Source organism: Juglans microcarpa x Juglans regia, chromosome 5D (assembly GCF_004785595.1).
Source record: "Juglans microcarpa x Juglans regia isolate MS1-56 chromosome 5D, Jm3101_v1.0, whole genome shotgun sequence".
NCBI lineage: Eukaryota > Viridiplantae > Streptophyta > Magnoliopsida > Fagales > Juglandaceae > Juglans > Juglans microcarpa x Juglans regia.
In genome coordinates this window covers 21,850,029-21,869,497 of record NC_054602.1, presented here as the reverse complement: position 1 = coordinate 21,869,497, position 19,469 = coordinate 21,850,029, and the positions used below count along the sequence as shown (strand labels likewise).

The 19,469-nt window shown below is 37.1% G+C and overlaps 1 protein-coding gene across 3 annotated transcripts; it reads left to right on the top strand.

The window, feature by feature from the left end:
• Positions 1-3,011: 3,011 nt before the first annotated feature.
• Positions 3,012-16,902, top strand: LOC121264913 (double-stranded RNA-binding protein 1-like). 3 transcript variants are annotated; one of them, XM_041168275.1, is made up of 6 exons: positions 3,012-3,207; positions 3,893-4,234; positions 8,426-8,563; positions 9,033-9,268; positions 9,452-9,671; positions 16,423-16,902. In XM_041168275.1, the coding sequence occupies exons 2-6, from the start codon at positions 3,946-3,948 to the stop codon at positions 16,767-16,769; spliced, it is 1,230 nt and encodes a 409-aa protein (XP_041024209.1). In that variant the 5' UTR covers positions 3,012-3,207; positions 3,893-3,945; the 3' UTR covers positions 16,770-16,902. The 3 variants fall into 3 exon arrangements, with proteins under 3 accessions (XP_041024209.1, XP_041024210.1, XP_041024208.1); XM_041168276.1 differs by having other exon boundaries at positions 3,012-3,285; XM_041168274.1 differs by having other exon boundaries at positions 3,205-4,234.
• Positions 16,903-19,469: the final 2,567 nt, after the last annotated feature.

The following is a 19,469-nucleotide window of genomic DNA, read 5'->3' as shown; positions in this document are numbered from 1 at the left end:
TCCTCCAGAATTTGATAGTCAACCAAGCGAGAAGAAGATGTCACTTGAGAATGCCATGATTTCCTTTCTTGAGGAGACAAATGTAAGGTTTAAAAATACTGATTCACGGTTAGACAACATTGAGACTCATTGTAGCAACATGGGAGTTGCTATAAAGAATATTGAAGTGCAAATTGGGCAACTAGCCACAACCATCAATGCCCAGCAAAGAGGAATTTTTCCTAGCAACAAGAAGTGAATCCAAAAGAACAATGCAAGGTTATCACACTTAGGAGTGGAAGAGAAATTGAGAGGTCACATCAAATGAAACCAAGTCCACCCTTACAACTGAAAACAATGGCCAAAGCAAGAATAAAGTTAAAGAAGAAGAGATTGTTGATGATACATTAAAAGAGATTGACATGCCTCTAGCAATTTCATTTCTAGACAATCCTCTTATTCTCCCTACTCCACTTCCTTATCCTCAATGTTTTAAAAAACAAAAATTAGATAAGCAATTTTCTAAATTTTTGGATATTTTTAAGAAAATTTACATAAATATTCTTTTTACAGATGCCTTGGAACAAATACCAAATTATATCAAATTCCTGAAGGATATCATTTCCAAGAAGAGAAGGTTGGAGGAGTTCGAAACAGTGAAACTTTCAAAAGAAATTGCCTCAAAAATTAAAAGATTCAGAGAGTTTCACTTTGCCTTACACTATTGGAAATTCATTTTTTGATAAAGTTTTATGTGCTCTTGGTGCTAGCATTAATCTTATGCCACTTTCTGTTTGTAGGAAATTAGGACTTGAAGAGATGAAACAAATAATCATTTCTTTGTAACTAGCAGACCGATCTATCAAGTATCCACGTGGAATCATAGAAGATGTATTGGTAAAGGTGGAAAATTTTATTTTTCTTGCTGATTTTGTGATGTTAGATATGGAGGAAGATGAAGAAGTCCCACTAATTCTTGGCCGACCATTCTTGGCTACGGGAAGAGTTATAATTGATGTTTAAAAGAGTGAGTTAACATTGAGACTAAACAAGAAAGATGTTATGTTCAACATCTACCAAGCCATGAGAATTCTAGAAAAGGCAAGTACTTGTTTTAGGGTAGATGTCATTAAGCAATATGTAGAAGAAGCCTTTCAAGAAAATGCACCAGCCAATTACCCAGAACGAGCCTTGCAGCAGTATACATCACTTAGCAATGAAGTGGACAGGAACTGTATACTTATTCCTCTTGGAGATCCTGATTGATGAAGATTGAAAAGTCTGGCTGTAGACTTTAAAACAAGTGCTTATGGGAGGCAGCCCATAGAATTTTTTTCATTTATTTATATTTATTTATTTGAATAATTTAGATTTTGATGCAGGTTTATTTAGCATGAATAAAGAGCTGAAAATTATAAACTATGACTGATTCATCATGAAATCAGGGAAGTTCCTTTCATTTCTTTAGTCTTTCTCACTTTTGAATTATAATGACATTGTTTAGTTTAAGTTTGAAGGTGTAAACTCTTATAGTCATTTGGTCTCCTTGATTGCTATTTATTTTATTTTACTTGTGATTCTAGATGTCTTGAATTGTTAGATTCTAGATGTCTTGAGTTGTTGGATTTTTTCATCATAAAATGATGAGAAAATTAATGATAAATAGATTTTTTTCTTAAAAATAAAGTATACTCAATTGAGTTGTGCATCCAAACGAGACCTAAACAATTTTATTTAGAAAAATGATATTATGCTCCACGATTTTGTACTCTTATTTTGGCCGTTGATATATATTTATTTGTTTTTAAATTTATTTTGCTTGATACGGCGGCAACCCCCCCCCCCCCCCCCCCCCCCCCCCCCCCCCCCCCCCCCCCCCCCCCCCCAAAAAAATGGCTCTCTCTATCCTCTCTCTGTCTCGCGCCTAAACCCTAGCGCCGGTCTCCCTCTGCGATCTCGAGTCTACGCCGCCGTTCCCCGACGCCTGTGCTGCCGAGAAGCCTGGCCTGTCTCTCCCTCTCCGAAGGACCGAAACCCTAGCCTCTCTGAAATCTCGAGCCTCCGCCACCGTTTCTCTCTCACCGGACGTTTCGGTAACTTTCTCTCTCCAGTTTATCTCTCGTCGGCACAGAATATTTGAATAGGGATCTTCCTTTACTATTTTGGTTGAATGAAATGAGACTAACTTTAGAGTCGGACCTACTTGAATGAAACCACGTAGATGCGTGCATCGATAAATATTTTGTTCTTGTTTCTCCTTTTTTGGTCTGTTATGCGTATTTCCTGAATGAAATCATGTAACTTTTTGTCTGAAGGAACTCGGATAGTCTAACTTTGAACATACCGAATACTCATTGAGCACTTCTTTTAAGTTTTAAGAGACACCAGTAGGCTTAAATATGCGGGTGTTCAGTCATTTTCATGAAAATATGCTTTCAATTTTCATTTGAGTTACCTATTTACTTAAAAAAAAAAAATTGAATTACCTATTCAAATGGAACCCACTCTCTGTTAGATGTTGAAAATAATTCACAAATCAGTAGATAAATATGCGGGTTTTCAGTGATTTTCATTAACCCCTTCCCCACTTCAGTTTTCCTTTTTGATGAGTGAATTCGGGCGATAAATATGCTACAGCAGTTATTGAGATTGATCAAAATGCTATATATATGTGTCCTGCTCAAACATTCAAATGAGATTTGTTTGAGATTTCAGAATTTCATAGAACTTAGTTTGAAATTTGTTTGTTACCCTCTATGTTTTTTGCCTTCTCTCCTACCAAGAAGTTTTATCAGATTAACATTAACACTTTGAAAGGCCTTTCCCATAGTCGTGGATGATGAGTGTCTGACTTGCTATTTTTGTGGATGCATCTGGGTGTTATTCTTTTTATAAATCTCAGAGCTGTTCATGTGAAAATAGAGTAATAGTCTCATCCTCATTAAGACTTGGGGCCTATGAGAAGGGAACTATGATCAGAAACCTAGAAGAAGCAGAACGTGTTAGTTCATGTGTTATGATATTCCATACATGAACGACGCAAGACTCGGAGGGTAACTTCATTGTGGTTGGGGGATGCATTCTTGGATTCACTGCAAAAGGAAGAGATCTTGAAGAGGCACGGGATCAAGCTTACCAGGCTATTGATGAAATTAACTGGTCAGGAGGATTTTGCAGGCAGGATATTGGTTGGAGAGTTCTTCCCCATAAACAATTTGCTACAAAAGGGTGAATCAAATGCTTTGTGAATATTTTAATTGCTCATTATATGAATTAATATCATCTTTAAAAGAGAGGAGAGAAACGGTGAGTTCTCTTGTGGGCCTTGACCGTATTAGCTACTTACTGATCTTCCATGTCATGAGACCTCCATCTGCTTTGTATCCATGGATTGAATGACATTTTAGTTCAGGATTTCTCTTGTCCAAAATGAAAGAGACGTGTAAGCCAAAAACAAGGGAAAAAAAAAGGATGCAGCATGTTTGATTGTTTGTTGTGATTTTAGTCTTTTTAATTGTTTGACGTGGTTGGTAGTATAGGCGTGATGGTCTGAATGGTGATTGTTATTTTTGAAAGAAAAGAAAGTCATGAGAAGAGGAACGATGATATAATGAAGTTTAACGTACGTATGTTTCCCTTGCACAATGATTAGAGGAAAATATATATGAGAAGAATAGAGAAGTGAATCCTATAAAAAAAAGCTTTTACAAAATTCAGGTACAACCTGGGTACCCAGATTTCGGGTTTCAAAAACACGGATTATTCCGAGTACTGGCCCGAGTCATAACCTGGGTTAACTGGGGCTGGTAATTGGATTCAGGTCCGGGTATACCCGAGTTCCTGGACTTGGATCCGGATGAACAATCCTAGTCTTTTTTTTTTTTTCATGTTTTTAATTAATCTACGTGGTTAGGTGTGTTAAAATTGAAGGCTGTGTGGATGAACTGATAAACAAATAGGAGAGAGATGTACAAGTCAAGGCTGCAAGAGCTCTGCCACAAACGATCATGGAGTGTACCGGTTTACACAACCATAAAGGATGGCCCCGACCACAACCCTCGCTTCACAGCCACTGTGACTGTCAATGATGGATTTTTTCACACGCAGAACCCTTGTAGAACATCTAAAGAGGCTCAAAACGATGCTGCTTCCGTTGCCTTCCACCACCTTACTAACCCTAATCCTCCCCCGGCTCAGGCTTCCATTGTCTCATCTTTCGGTCATTTCCCACAGCCTTCACTTCCCTCTGCACCAGGTAAAAGTCTTTATAAAAATTGCTATTTTTTTGTTTCTATAGGTTCCATAAAATTTGTAATTTGTCTATTTGGATGCTGAGTAAATGAGGAAATTGATTATATGATTTGATTTTCAATTTTGTTTTTGTTTTACTTTTTTTCAATGGTACTTAAGCTTGATTTGGCTCAGGTTTTTTACTTCATGATGTTCATGGTGTCATATTCATACGCGGTGTTGTTTTAACGTACATAAATATGGTTATCATGATATGGCATCCATTTATGAAAATTAATAATCATAACATATGTGAGTGATTTTCATGACATGGCATCCATTCCATAGAATAGGTAAACAACACTTTTTTTTTATGCAAAATAAACTAATTACAGCACACATAGGCTATAATAATGTCTCTTACGTTATCTCCTCAGCCTTGAGAATCAACTAAGCACGTCAATCAAGCACCTATTAAGTTATATACATATCCACGTCAATCTCTACTCAGAACTCATACATTTTGACTAAGATATGAACCTAAACTCCATAGTGTTGCTTGCTGTCTACCTAGTGACAGTGAGTTGAGTAAAAGCTAACTTTGGGTCACGTATTCACTATATGCTGTGTATGTATGTGTAGACATGCTATTTGGCCCACTTCAGCAAACACTTTTTGATGTATTATAAGAGATTCATGAACTTTTGGTAAAAACAGAGGCTAATATGCTCAAATTTGACTCCCTAGAGTCATTTGGGGTTGTTAACAGCAACCCTTTTTAAAACTTTAGAGATTTCAAAGAATTATTATGCATGTCACATGTCGAGCATCACATAGGGTTTCAAAACCTCTATTTTCTGGTCTCTTCTTGCTGTGTATATCATACAACAGCTGCTAAATCAAATATTAACATGTCAAATATGCAGGAAATTTTGGTTTGAGGAATTTTTGTTCAGTCTTATGCTCCGTATGCTAAATTTTTACCTTTCAGAAAATCTGTGTTTTTAGTTATGAATATACACTTAAAAACATGTACATGCTGAGTGTGGGTGATATACATGTGATTTAGGTGTGCCCCTTAGATCTAGACACGTCAAGCATGAGAAATCATGGTTTAACGGCATGCTGCTGTGATGCTCCTGACAGCATGTGTTTTGCATATGTCCTGCTTTTGGTGGTATAGTAGCATGTATAGTGATCTCCTGTGCATGCTTTTGACTAAGGCTATGTCTCATAGAAGCGAGTTTAGACTCCTTGGACTACATGGATTTGTAATTACACGACTCACTGCATATAGGAATTTAGTAGTATTATGACATGAACCATGCAAGAAAGTTCATGAGATTGAGAGCACACTCACCTAGGGCTTTCAGCCACACTTAGGGCAGCAATCAAGCACCCTAAATTTAGCCCCTTGATACTGTAAAACATAGAGAGCAGTATTCCTTAGGAGGCATAATCAAATAGCTCGTAATTCACCCAAGGAGTGCATAAGTTTCTGAGAATTACTTACTTTAGAGTTGCTGTAATATTGGGTGAATCACAGAAGATCGAACTCTTCTATTCTCAACCTGGACAGCTGAACTATGGGCAGATTTAGGGTGCGTTTGGTTACCAAACTCACCTCAGCTCATCTCAACTCATTATTACAACTTTTTCAAATCCCAATACAAAATATAATAAACAATTCAACTTTTTCAAATTTCAAAATAATAATAATATTAAAAAATAATATTCTAACAATATTTTATCATCACAACTCAACTCAACTCAACTCACTTCAACATCCACACACACCCTTAGTGCATTAATCTGACACATAACACAAAGAATAGGAAGGAAACGTTTATCTAGTTTATTCCTCACCTTGGTTGCAGTAGTGTTTTAGGAGAATCCTTCCAATCTCTTAGCAATTAAACTCAAGAGTTTGGCTTGAATGGGGCAGTACAGAGGAGGATTAGTGGCAGCAGGCTCCTATGCACTTAAACTAGAAAACTTGGGTGAATAGAGGGGAGTGGCTGCACTGATTTCTGGCTGCTCAATTCTTTTGGCTTCCCTTGGGAGTGTAGATGGGTTAAGAACAGAAGTAGGGATATCGAGGAATTTCTTGAAGGCTGGTGGCACAAGCAGGAACTAGTGTTTTATTGCTGAAGGTTTTATGCTTTGTGTGTTTCTCGTTTTTAGGAAATGGCAGCAGCTTTTATCTAAGGTTAAATCTAATTGGGAGGGGTGGCACATGTGCATGCGGCTGCTTTTGTTTTGCTGGCAGCCCCTTTTTGGTTTCTGAAAATCTGGTTAGGGTCTCATCCCATCAAAGCGGCGACGATGGTGCTGGATTTCCTGTCTTGACTTATTTCCTCTAGGCTTTCCGTGGGTGTTCTCTTCCTTGTACAATTAGGTTTCCCAAAATTCCAGAGAGTCGGCAGCCACTTATTCAGGGCTTTTCTTGGACTTGGAAGCCTGCGTCTTGGGGGGTTTCTTGCTTAAAATTAAAGGAAACTCTCTTAAATTAGTTCTATGGTGCAGCAAGGTCAAAATATGGGCAGATATCTCTTTTAGTATTCTTCCCGTTGGCATGAATGGCAATTAAGTCTGGGCACTAAGCTGGCACCAGAAGGGAACTTTTGGGACTGGCAGTAGGTCTCAGACGGGCGACATTAGGGGCTGACTGGCTTTTATTGCTGGCTGTACAGCTCTGCCTAGAAGATTTCTAGAGTCAAATCTCTTTCCTAATTAATCCAAATATCTTGGCAGCCTCTTAATGGGGAATTTCCTGGCTGTGCGAGCTTGCTGTCAAGTCAACTTCTGCTATAAAGAAAAAGAAACTTTCCTTATGTATTACTATGTGTTAATGAGTGAAAAACTTGCCTAATATGCTCAGAAATTTCAATGTTCTGCTGCCCAACAGATTGCAAAACTTCCCATCTGTCCCAAGTCCTATTCCCGGTAAGAGAAATTTTATTTGCAGTCCGGAGTGGGGGACTGCGTTAGCAGTCCCATTGATGAATGTGGGTAAAAGGGAAAAAAGTATCATTTTAAAAATGATATTATTGTAATTTAAAATTTTTTTTAAACATAATTACATTGGCTTGCATGAGCAATTCCCATTTGGGGACTGTATGTAGACTAACTCTCCTGGTAATCAAACCACCTAATACCTTCCTTATTTAATTAACAGAAGTCTTTGAAGCTTATGGCTGTCAGCAGCCCTATGAAATATTCGCAAAAACTTGGCTTTTGTGTGGGGAAAATATTCAATTTATATAAGTCAACGATTTTAAACTACTTGGGCGCCAAGCTGGCACCACAAGCTTTCCAGTTGACTGGACAGCAAGCCCACTATCATAAACCACTTACTACCATGTGAAATAAAAGCCCAAAACCCACTCCATCAAACAATAACAAAATATAAAAAGTACATATCAAAAAATTATATATATAAATTAAATCATAGAATTTTAATCCAATAAGACAAATCTGGCCCATGGGCCCTAGTTGAAGTTCGCCCAAACTCAGAATCCAATGCTTAGGGATGACATTTATGGTTCTTAAACGTCAATATAATTTTCAGCATGTCTGCCTTTACACACTCTAAGGTTGAGTTTGGTTAGCAAGCCTACCTTAATCCATCTCAAATCAATCATTGATGGGATCAACTACTTTTTCAACTTCCTATAGAAAAGCTAAACTTATCTCAACCTACTTCATATATTTAAACACAAAACTCAACATATTTACATTCAAGCACATCTCAATGGGACCCACAAAACACTACTATTTATAAATCAACTCAGATTGTTTGAGATCACCTCAACATCCAAACGCAGCCTAAATCTTCTCAATGTGAGTATCAAATTTATTTTTCAAGTTCTTTATATTATCACCAAGGATGAGTCGTTTTTGTTGTCTTCGAAGTCCTAGAGTTTTTTTAACAAATTGTGTATATCAATAATATTTGCTACTTTTCATATAGTTAATTTATGTCTAACTCTCAGTTGATTCATTCTTTTGGCTAACGTTTCATTCTTGCACTCTACTGCTATGTGATTTGCTAGTTTACTTGCCAATTATCTAGGATTTTTTTTTTCCTTCATAGGAATTAGTTTGTTATGATATATTTATCTCGAAGTTCCAAATTTTGCAATCTATATGCGTGAGCAATTTTCATACATTAATATTGGGTTCTCAAAAAAAAAAAAAAAAAATATTCCTGCAGGTTCTTTAAGTGAAAGTACTGATTTGGATGTTGTACTCACTACTGAGCACACATTGCAACCAAAGATAGAAGAAATATGCCAAACTCCTCAAGTCAATGGCACTGCCTTACATGTCAATGATGATAATAGATCTAGAGGTAAGAAAAATTTTAGTGGTTCAGAAATCTGAGCCTAAGTACCTTAGTTGCAGAAATAAAATTCGTTGTGTATCATACGCAAAGGTTATAAGGAGTCAGTAGATCTTCTATTGCATAATCTTGTTCCTTGTATACTCCTTGACGCTCATTTAGGCCCCATTTGGATACGGAAACACTCTCAACCTATCTCATCTCATCATTACAACTTTTCCAAATTCCCATGCAAAAAATAATAAACAATTCAACTTATAAGAAATTACTTGGCTGTTGCCTTCATTTGGAAAAATATTATTTTGGTTTTCTAATAAAAAAATCATCTACTACTGTATCTTGGGTTCTGGTTACTGATATTTCTTAAATTGGTTTGTCTCACTTAAGGACTGAACTTATATTTTAAACATACTATTCTTTGTTTCATGATGATTTATTGTATAAACTTACAGCTTTCAATTTCTTTCTTGGGTCATAGATATGCAACATTTGTACAAGAACCAGCTACAAACCTATGCTCAAAAAAGAAATCTAATTCTACCTGTCTACTCTTGTGAATGTGAGGGCCCTCCTCATGCTAGACGCTTCAAGTGTAATGTCACAATTGATGGACAGACCTATGAAAGTCCAGAGTTCTTTTCCAGTATTAAGGATGCTGAACATGCAGCTGCAAAATTTGCCTTAACATCTTTGTCGCCAGATGGAGTTAGAAAGGCTAGTCTTCTACATCATCTGCCCTTTTATATTACTTCTTTTTGTATTGTGTTTTTGTTAGGTCACTTCTTTTTGTATGTTTATTAAATCAGTATTGCACTGCATCTGCAATCTCTCTCTCGGGGGGTGGGGTTATATTCCTTTTTTCTTTTTTTGTTTTAAAATTTTCTGTCAATATTTCAGGATGATTCTGGACTCTACAAGAATCTTCTACAAGAGTTTGTTCAGAAAGAAGGGTTGGGTTTACCTGTTTATGATACAATCAAATCCGGTGAACCTCATGCACCAATTTTTGTTTCGACAGTGGAGATAGATGGAAAGGTTTTTAAAGGACAAGAAACAAGGAACAAAAAGCAGGCAGAGATGAGTGCGGCAAAGGTTGCTTTCACTACTATGAAAGAATGTAAGTGTATTTTTCTTCCAACGCTATTATCTACAAAGATTGATGTTAACATTTTTCCTTTTATTGCTTTTATATATATATATATATATATATATATATATAACATATATCATACCAGCCAAGCCTGGCAAGTGGTTTCCAGTTTTAGGAAGTATTAGATTGCATATAGATTTTTCAAGTAATATTCATAATGCTAAATTCCAATACCTAGTCTTATGAAATCGAGTGAGAATTATATTCTTATGGATGGTTTGAGAATTAGATTTTTGTGCTTTTTGCATGACCAAACGAACAAGCTAGATATAATTAATGCAGAAGCTGATAATTTGAGGTTTTATATGCTGAAGTTCAAAATAAAGCCTTTCCTTGAATAGGGGATCTTTTTTCTATTTATATATTTATTTTAATGATAAAATCAGAAATATGTTGCCCTGGTGTTGTCTGATGCACATAATAGACTAACACATGCACCGTTGTTCTTTTTACACAGAAATTCCAGTAACAGTTGTCTTCATCTTTTCCAAATATATACTGATCCCGTAATCTAAACTTCTCAGGATTTTGAAATATAGTGATGCCGGACAGAATTAGAATTATTTTGGCGGCTAGTTTTTTAATCAATAGGAACTGTAAGATTGAGGTTGAAAACAGACGTAGAAACAGATTGGAAACTCTGAAAGAGATTCAAAAATCAAGTTCTAAAGCCCATAAGCCTGGCTCAAATTGTTATAGAAACCCGAAATTTTGAGAATTTTTGCAGAAAAGGCAAAATTCTAATTATTGCTAAAAATTAAATGCATGACAAAATAAGAATTCTGAAACTGGAATCAAAATCACTTTTAAAAGCCAAAAAGAAATGTTTCCTTACAGAGCAGAAAGCAACGTAAATCGATGATTTGAAGGGGAAAACAAGTAATTTTGGGGTCGAAGCGTGGACCACCAGGCTTAGCACGGTGAACATGACGTGCACGCCGAAAAAAGATTACCAAGTTGGGGTTTTATGCACAAATTCTACATTGATAGCGCTCGACTACCTTATGTGGGCAGATCATCGCAAATATGGCAAGATATGGTGAAGATTCCTCATATTGGGGAATTATTGCACATGTATAAGTATTTTGGCCATAACTTTGTCTACAAGGACAAAAATCGCTCATAATACCCCAATTCGGAAGTTCTTTTCGAATTGGCCATAGGCTCTTTTCAAATGCATCTCCAGGCTGTATTTTGCCAAAAATTGGCTAAAATCAGTATCAAAATCACCTCTAAAAGTCAAATGAAATGTTTCTTTAAAAGGGAAAAAAACAACGTAAATTGATAATTTGAGGGGGAATTAGTTGATTTTGGGGTCAAGATGTGAAATACTAGGTGTAGTGTGGTAACCATGGCGTGCGTGTCGAAAAGAGTTTTCCGAAATTGGGTCTTATGCATGATTTTAATACTTGTCGCCAAAGTTATGGCTAAAATACTGACACGTGCAATAATACCCCAATTTGAGGAATCTTCACCCTTTTTTCCCATATTTGTGTTGATCTACCTTCTCAAGGTAGTCCAGCGCTATCAACGTATAATTAACAATTCTGCATCACCAGAGCCAAATCTCCCTGCATCACATAGTTTCTTTTCCACTCTTGAATTTTGAAACTATTGAGGTGGTCGGTTTATGTTGCACAATCTTAGAAAGTGTATAAAAAATCATGTCTTCAAAGAAAGTGTTAATTGTGCTACTACAATGTCCATGCTAAACTACAAAACTTCTTAACAGTTTAATTTAAGATTTACTTGCAATGTACAATTCATGGTCCAAATTGTGTTCAAGCTAACAAGTTTATGGGTTAGGATGGAGGGATTTTTCAAATTTGTTCCCACTAATATGTTCATTTTTTTTACAAGTAAGAAATTTATTGAAACCATGTAATTAGGCATAGCCCAAGTACACAGGAAGTATACAAGAGAAAAAACACCTAATTACATGCTATAGCTGAAAAGCAGCACAAATTTGAAAAAAAATGAATAGGGCTAATCCCATCCATTACAATAACCAAAGCCCAAAGCAACAAAGTATGAAAAAAGAAAGCTCTAATCCCATCCACCAAGCGTCCCCTATTATCGAAACAGCGACCATTTCTCTCATTCCAAATACACCACGTAAGATAAATTGGAACCATCTTCCAAACAAGCTGCTATTTGACAATTTCCTTGAATCCCTCTCCAACAGGCCAAAAGATTCACCACACTATTGGGCATCACCCAAGCAATGCCAAGCTTAGTAAAAACCTCATCCCACAAAGCGTTCGACACATCACAATGAAGAAGAAGGTGATCCGCTGATTCTCCACACTTTTTGCACATTAAGCACCAATCTATTGCAACAATACCACTCTTTCTCAGCTTATCAATAGTAAGGATTTTCCTGTGAGAAGCCAACCATCCAAAGAATGTCACCTTGAGAGGCACTTTGCATCTCCAAATATATTTCCAAGGGAAACAATCAGTTAAAGGATGTGACACCAAGACCTTGTACAAAGATCTAACCAAGAATTTCTTATTACCATGGTGATTCCAGATTAATCTATCCTCCCCTCCAGATTTTTTTTTTTTTTTTGATAAGTAATAAGTAAGTTTCATTGATATGAATGAAAATAGGCATAGCCCATGTACACAGAGTATACAGAAGAAAAAACCTAAATACATTCTAAAAGTGCTAAATTAAAGATAATAAATCATGCACTTTGTTTCTATTAAGGACAATGGCTGAAAACCACAGGAGTAAAGTGTGTAGGAAAAAATTTGGAAGCTCTGCCATTTGTTCTTACCCTATCTTTGAAGCACCGCGCATTGCTTTTCATACATGTACACCACATAATGCACAATGGGATCATCTTCCATGCTGCTGCCACCTGGGGACAGCCTTGGATACCCTTCCAGCAAGCAAGCGGGTCAGCCACCTTTGACGGCATAACCCAAGCGGCATCCACTCTACTAAATATCCCATTCCACAACTCTCTTGCCACCTCACAATGCAATAATAGATGGTCCACTGATTCTCCATGTTTTTTGCACAGATAACACCAATCCATCACAATGAGACCCCTCTTCCTTAAGTTGTCCGTGGTTAGAATACTCCCAAGAGCCGTAGTCCACACAAAGAAAGCCACTTTGGAAGGTACGCGAGACCTCCATATGCGTTTCCACGAGAAAGAAACATTACCTTGTGAAGCCAGTATTTTATAATATTCCACGAGAAAGAAACATTACCTTGTGAAGCCAGTATTTTATAATATGCCTTAATTGTGAACTTCTTGATGCCACTGGACCTCCACTGTATCCTATCACCCTGTGCCGTTCTACTTCCTGAGGAGTATATCAAGCTGAAAAATTCTGAAATGGTAGACAATTTCCTCCAGTCATGGTTTTCCTGAGTGAATAGGATATTCTACTGTTGAGAACCATGGGCAAACACAAGCAAATCCGCCACCGAAGCCTCCCTATTAGCTGCAATACCATAGGGAGCTGGGAAGACCCTCTCCAAAGAGCGCTCTCCACACCAAACATCCTGCCAAAACCTGATTCTAATGCCCTGCCCAACCACAAAACGGATATTATTTTCGAAACACTGCCAGCCCCCTAATATATCTCCACAAACCCACACCATACCCCCCCCCCCCCCCCTTTCACTACATTGGTACACCAACCACCCCAAGCACCTCCATGTCTAGAGTCAACAACTTCCTTCCACAATGACTCCCCCTCCAAGTGATACCTCCATAGCCATTTCCCCAATAACGTTTTATTGAAGGTCCCCTCCAGAATTAAATTTAAAGCATAGAGTAAGTTGTAAAAATCAGTGATGTACCCACCTCCCAATCGTGGGCATCTCTAATAAATCTTACCGACCACTAAATAAAATCAGCAGTGTTGTCCATGTAATCAGCCACGAAAGTGCCTTTATCCAAGGCAATTCTAAAGAGGGATGGAAATGCAATCTTCAAGGCCACGTCTCCACACCATAAATCATGCCAAAAACTGACTGGTTATCCCTACCCACTTCAAATCTGAAATTTCTGAGGAACTCCCCCCATCTATTATGAATGATTTTCCACACCCCCACTCCGTAAGCCCCTCTTAACTTCGTTTGAGCACCAACCATCCCGAATTCTCCCATATTTGGCATCAATAACAATCCTCCAAAGAGCATCCCCTTCTTCATGATACCACCACAACCATTTTCCTAAGAGTTCTCTGTTGAAAGTTCTCAACTTTCTAATCCCAAACCTCCCAAATATAAAGGAGAGCAAATCTTATCCCACTTAAGCAAGTGGAATTTCTACTCATCCTCCAATCCACCCCACAAGAAAGAGCGGAATATCCTTTCCATTCTATTAGCCACTATACAGGCAAAGAAATAGAGATAGAAAATAGGTTGGGATTTTAGATAAGGTGCTCTTGATTAAGGTGATTCTACTGCCTTTGGACAAATAGATCCTTTTCCAGCCTACCAATCTACATTCCATCTTCTCTAAAATCTCATCCCAAATTGCCTTCGATTTAAAAGGTGCTCCTAAGGGAAGGCCCAGATACTTAATAGGCAAAGTTGAAACCTTACAGCCCAATATATCAGCCAAATCCCCTAAATTATTGACAGAACTCATGGGAACCATTCCAGATTTAGACAAATTGACTTTTAAACCAGATACAGCTTCAAAACATAGCAAAAGTGCCCATAATGAGCGGATCTGATCAGAATTTGGCTCACAAAGGATCAAAGTGTCATCCGCAGAGTAAATGAGAAATATTAATGCTGCCATGTGAGGAACTGCCCACTGAGAAGCCCGAGACAAAACCCCTATCCACCACCACCTTCAGCATTCTACTTGGCACATCTATGACTAAAACAAAGAGAAAAGGGGACAAATGATCCCCTTGTCTCAGTCCCCGGGAGCTGTTAAAAAAAACAGCTGGAGTGCCATTAACCAAGACTGAAAATCTAGCTGAAGATATGCAATGCTTCATCCACTTACACCATTTCTCCCCAAAAGCATACCTACCAAGGATATATACCAAAAAATTCCAATTGACATGGTCAAAAGCCTTCTCCATATCCAATTTGCAAAGGATGCCTGGAACACCGCCTCTAATTCTACTCTCCAAGCATTCATTAGCAATGAGAATGCTGTCAAGTATTTGTCTTCCCTGACAAAGGCATTTGAGACTTTGTGATGATCTTCTCCATAACCACACTCAAACGGTTGGCAAGCACCTTCGAGATGATCTTGTACACACCACTAACAAGACTGATGGGTCGAAAATCCTTCACCTCCAAGGGCTAGATCATGCCCTCCTGTTCAACCAAGTGAAATCTCCCCCTGCCAATGGTAAATCAACCAAGCCCATATCAAAGATTAAATCAGAAAAAATAAACCATGGCCGGACTGATACGAGAATCCCTCGACATTTCACTCTGAAACCGAGTAATGTTAAAATCCCCACCAATACACCACGGGCCTCCCACCAACTGCACAAACCAGCAATCTCATCCCAAAGGAATCTTCTATCACTGTCAACATGGGGTCCAACTGGACTACCTTGATAAATTATAAGAATCTATATTTATCAGGAATGTTTAGACTTCCTCTTCCAAATTATTTTTAATACCTGTGTTCTGGTTTTGAATCTCTTTTAAAGCTGCTGGTTATAGTAATTTAGATCTTGAAGTAGTCACTGCTTACTGTTTTGTAATTATCATAAACAGACATCCTACGTGAAATTAATCAATCAATGATGATTTGATGTCAACTTAACCGCATCAGAGAAAAAGGAGAAGGAAAAACAATTTAAAATGGGGATTACGTACAATCATGCACCCCTGCCTTTCCTTTGAAATACAGTTCTTCATAATATTTTGTAAGATACTATGCCTTCCTCTTAGGTAAGTCAGGTCAGAGCCCTTTGAAATTTTCGCCTGCTCAGCAACAGTGGAAAACACTTGAGTTTTCATCTTCTAGCCTACAACCAAATTTTTGTTCGACCCAAAGCCCCTTGGAGTATCAATCTATGCACTATTAATGAGGGACAAGCCAAGGAACATAGAGGTAAATATAACCCCCTGAGATTATGAATCTTGCTTTTGTTTGGGGTATGCTCCCCCTAGGTCTTAGGTTCAAACCCTTGACTGCAAACAATATCTAGAGGCCACGTCCTAGCAGTGAAAAGCAGATTATTTACCTGGCTCATATGATGTGGGCGTATTACACAGATCTGGTATTGAACGTGCAAAAGACAAGGTGAGTTTGCACTTTTTTCAAAATTCCTTGTCAAAAAATCATTCTTTGTATCAGATTTGGTTTACATTTTAATAAATTTTCCTTTTATCCAGTTGATGGGCTCATGCTATTTTCAGGAATTGCATTTGAGATGAATGTAATTGCCTGCTGTGGCAAACCTCATGAGCAAAACTACCAGATCCAAATGAACATAAATTGGGGTCTTTAAATTAAAATTAATGTCTATAACCTAATTTATATAAAATAAATAAAAATTTACAAAAACTAAATAATTCTACCTCTTGAAATGCTGCCACTAATTAATGCTAGTATGGTTTTGTCAAGCACATGTTTGTTCACATGCGAGATTCATTAGATTTGCATGTCACTCATCTGTTGGTAAAATGGCATCCATATTGGTACTAACATCAATGGTGTTTGTTAATGGAATTTATGTCTCTAAAGCCTTCTCATCTGATTGATAACAGTTAGTGCTGAAGTCAACTGTTATCCGTCCATTGTATCTTCTGGACCCGATACCGTTACATCGAGTGACAGAGCTTCATTGTCATCTGACTCTTCACATGGCTGTGCACCGGAAACATCCTTTTCTGCCCCATTCATGCCTAAAACTGGCCTACCTTCACATTCTTCTTCATCTTCAAACTGCTCAACTGATTTTGATATGGAAAGTCTCGTGACGCCAGTGGGAATGAGGTCCTCATCCTGTAAAACGATATATGTTTTCCCACGGATGCCAAACATGACAACTCCTAAAGGCTGCACCGTGTTGCCCATGAGTGATGATAAATGGGTTGCTTTCTCCCCTGAGTAGCTAAGTTGGTTGGTTGACCATCCTTTATAGAAGTCTGTCACATAGATACTATTAATGAACTGTCGAATTGTGTATTGCACATATGTAAATATGTGAATGCTGGATCTATACAAGAAAGCTATATTTTCAATCACAGGATGGATTTGATGATAACCTGCTGTTCCGTATGAATCTTTCTTCTAGAGATTAAGCATGTTGGCAACTGGAATATTTACCTTCTAACTGCTACCCTGATTTGGTTATAGAAGGTCTCTTGTCGCTAGCTGGAATGAGTGCCCCATGCTGTAAAAGGGTATATGTTCTAGCTCGTGGTTTGTGTATCGGTTACATTCTTCTCTGCAAGTTAGCTTTCTAAATTTGTCCCATCTTTATGTTCTTCATCTTCTAATTATACACTGATTTGGTGGGAAATTATTATGCTGCTAGCTGGAATGAGTTCCTAACGTTGTAAAAAGAATTCTTCTCTGCCCTTTGCATGTGTGAAATTGTCCTATCTTCACTTTCTTCAACTGATACACATGAAAAGTCTTGTGCCGCTGACTGGAATGAGTACGTCATGTTGTAAATGAGGATCCCGTCATTCTCAGGATGTTATAGCATGTAGATTTAAGGTTTTTTTTTTTTATTTTCCCCCAAATATTTGGGATTTTGTCACTTCCGCATTGACCACCTTTAAAATGTGCTAAATATACATCACATTTCGATGAAATCTGTGGGGAAGATTAGCAATAGGCCCACTGAACTTGTACGAAGCCCAAGAAGACCATTTTGGAGACTTGCCATCAGGCCATAGGCCTTAGGCAAGAGAGAATATATGTTTACTCTTCTTAAATTGCAAGAACTTTGTCATCGGTACACATGATGTGGACTATATCTAAGCATATAATCCTCACATCTAAACTCAAGTTGAACGTAAATGGCAGAGCCTCGGCTAAGAATAACTCACCCTTCACACACAAATGGGCCAGGGTTTGGCAAGCTCGGTGACACAGAGAGAGAGGAGAGAGAAACAAGTGTGCAAAATAGTAGTGGCACCCCGGCTTCCAATTCCCTATCTAATTGGGTCGTTGAGACTTTGGATGCATAACATGTATTTATGGTCATTGTGTACTATTAAATCTTATGAAAGGTGTGAACTATTCTTTAATAAATATAAGTTGCAGAAGAAGCATTGAATTAACTAGAGAAAAGTAAACTAATAACCTTCAGATAGTACAACATTCATCCACAACTATTAAAATTTTAATAAAAAAATCTATGTCCAACTTGAGCCAGCCAACATAGGCTCCCTACTATCCAATACATATAATATATCCTACACTCCATTTGTAAAAGCCTAAAATGTACAGTGATAAAAATATTTACAATACAACATTGTTTAAACAGACAATTTACGTAACGGTATGAATTTTATAAGAAAAATTATTCTCATCAGTCACTATTTATTACTCCACACTCCACATCCTATGAAAAAAAAAGTTATAAGTGTGAAATGTGAAAGTGAATACTAGCCGATGCATAGAATTCTTCATTTTTTAAACACTTACATTTTTGCAACTACAAGGCTTTAGTCCTCATGGTCGGCCTTATTTTGGTTGGAAAATAATAAGGTTATTACCCTCCTATTATCCATTTATTACTCTTTTTGTATATGATTTTTTTTAATTTTTAATTTTACTTAATGGTTAAGAAAGTGACTATTAGTAAAATTATATATATTTTTTATTTTTTCTTAATGATTAAAAATATTAAAAAAATACTTAAAAGAAAATGATAAAAAAATAAATATACTGTAAGTAGTAAATAGGTAGTAAATGAGTAATATATCACTATCCATTTTCGTTACCCACTTCCACGGTTGGGTCAATCGTACCGGCATTAATATCTATGATTTCGTTTACTGGCACCACAGATTAACTTCTACAATGATATTTACATTTTACATTTGAATTGTGTTTTGTACTTGCCAAGATTTCAAACATAAACATTAAATTAAATAGATAAAAAGTTCACTGAGAAAAACGCAACCTTATCAAAATGAACATGAAGTAATCATTAACTCACATAACAGCATATTCTTTCATTTTGAAACCTCACTATTATAAATTTCATTTCTTTCTTCCCTTTCTTCCTCTTTTGTACTTTTGTATTAACCCACATTGCCATGACTCTCATACTATTTACATGTCTTGGTTCTGTCTATTAATCCTCACCGAAAATCATTTTACTTTGGTTCTCGGCCCCACAAGAACACCATGGCTACCACCAACAAGAGGGTAAGCCCGAGGCTCGTAAGCTACACCCAATGTCGTTGATTGTATGCCATCAACTCGAGATATACCACTTTATTTTTACTCACTCTAAAATAGTTAGGGGAGTTGCACTAAAATTTCCTCTTATCGGCACGCAGGGTTATGATAGAACTTCATTATTTCATTTTCGCAATTCGTCATACATTTATTTCAGGAAAATACTTTAAACACAAAAAAGTTAGACAAAAGTAAACCCACAAACTGATATTGTTTGATATGGTACGTCCAATTATAAAACTAATTTTATTGTAAAGTAAATCTAACGAATACCATGAAACTACATCAGCTTGTGAATTTATTTTTGTGTATGTAGTACTTGTAACACCCGGACCCAGTCAAGTCCGCTTTACAAAATTTTTGAGTTTATAGGTAAGAAAAGCCCACTTTG

Excerpts from the sequence above, each read along its gene's own strand:
- LOC121264913 (XM_041168275.1), top strand. The coding sequence starts at position 3,946 with ATGTACAAGTCAAGGCTGCAAGAGCTCTGCCACAAACGATCATGGAGT. Across the intron at positions 8,564-9,032 it reads TGATGATAATAGATCTAGAG|ATATGCAACATTTGTACAAG; the intron begins GTAAGAAAAATT and ends CTTGGGTCATAG. Across the intron at positions 9,269-9,451 it reads CGCCAGATGGAGTTAGAAAG|GATGATTCTGGACTCTACAA; the intron begins GCTAGTCTTCTA and ends TCAATATTTCAG.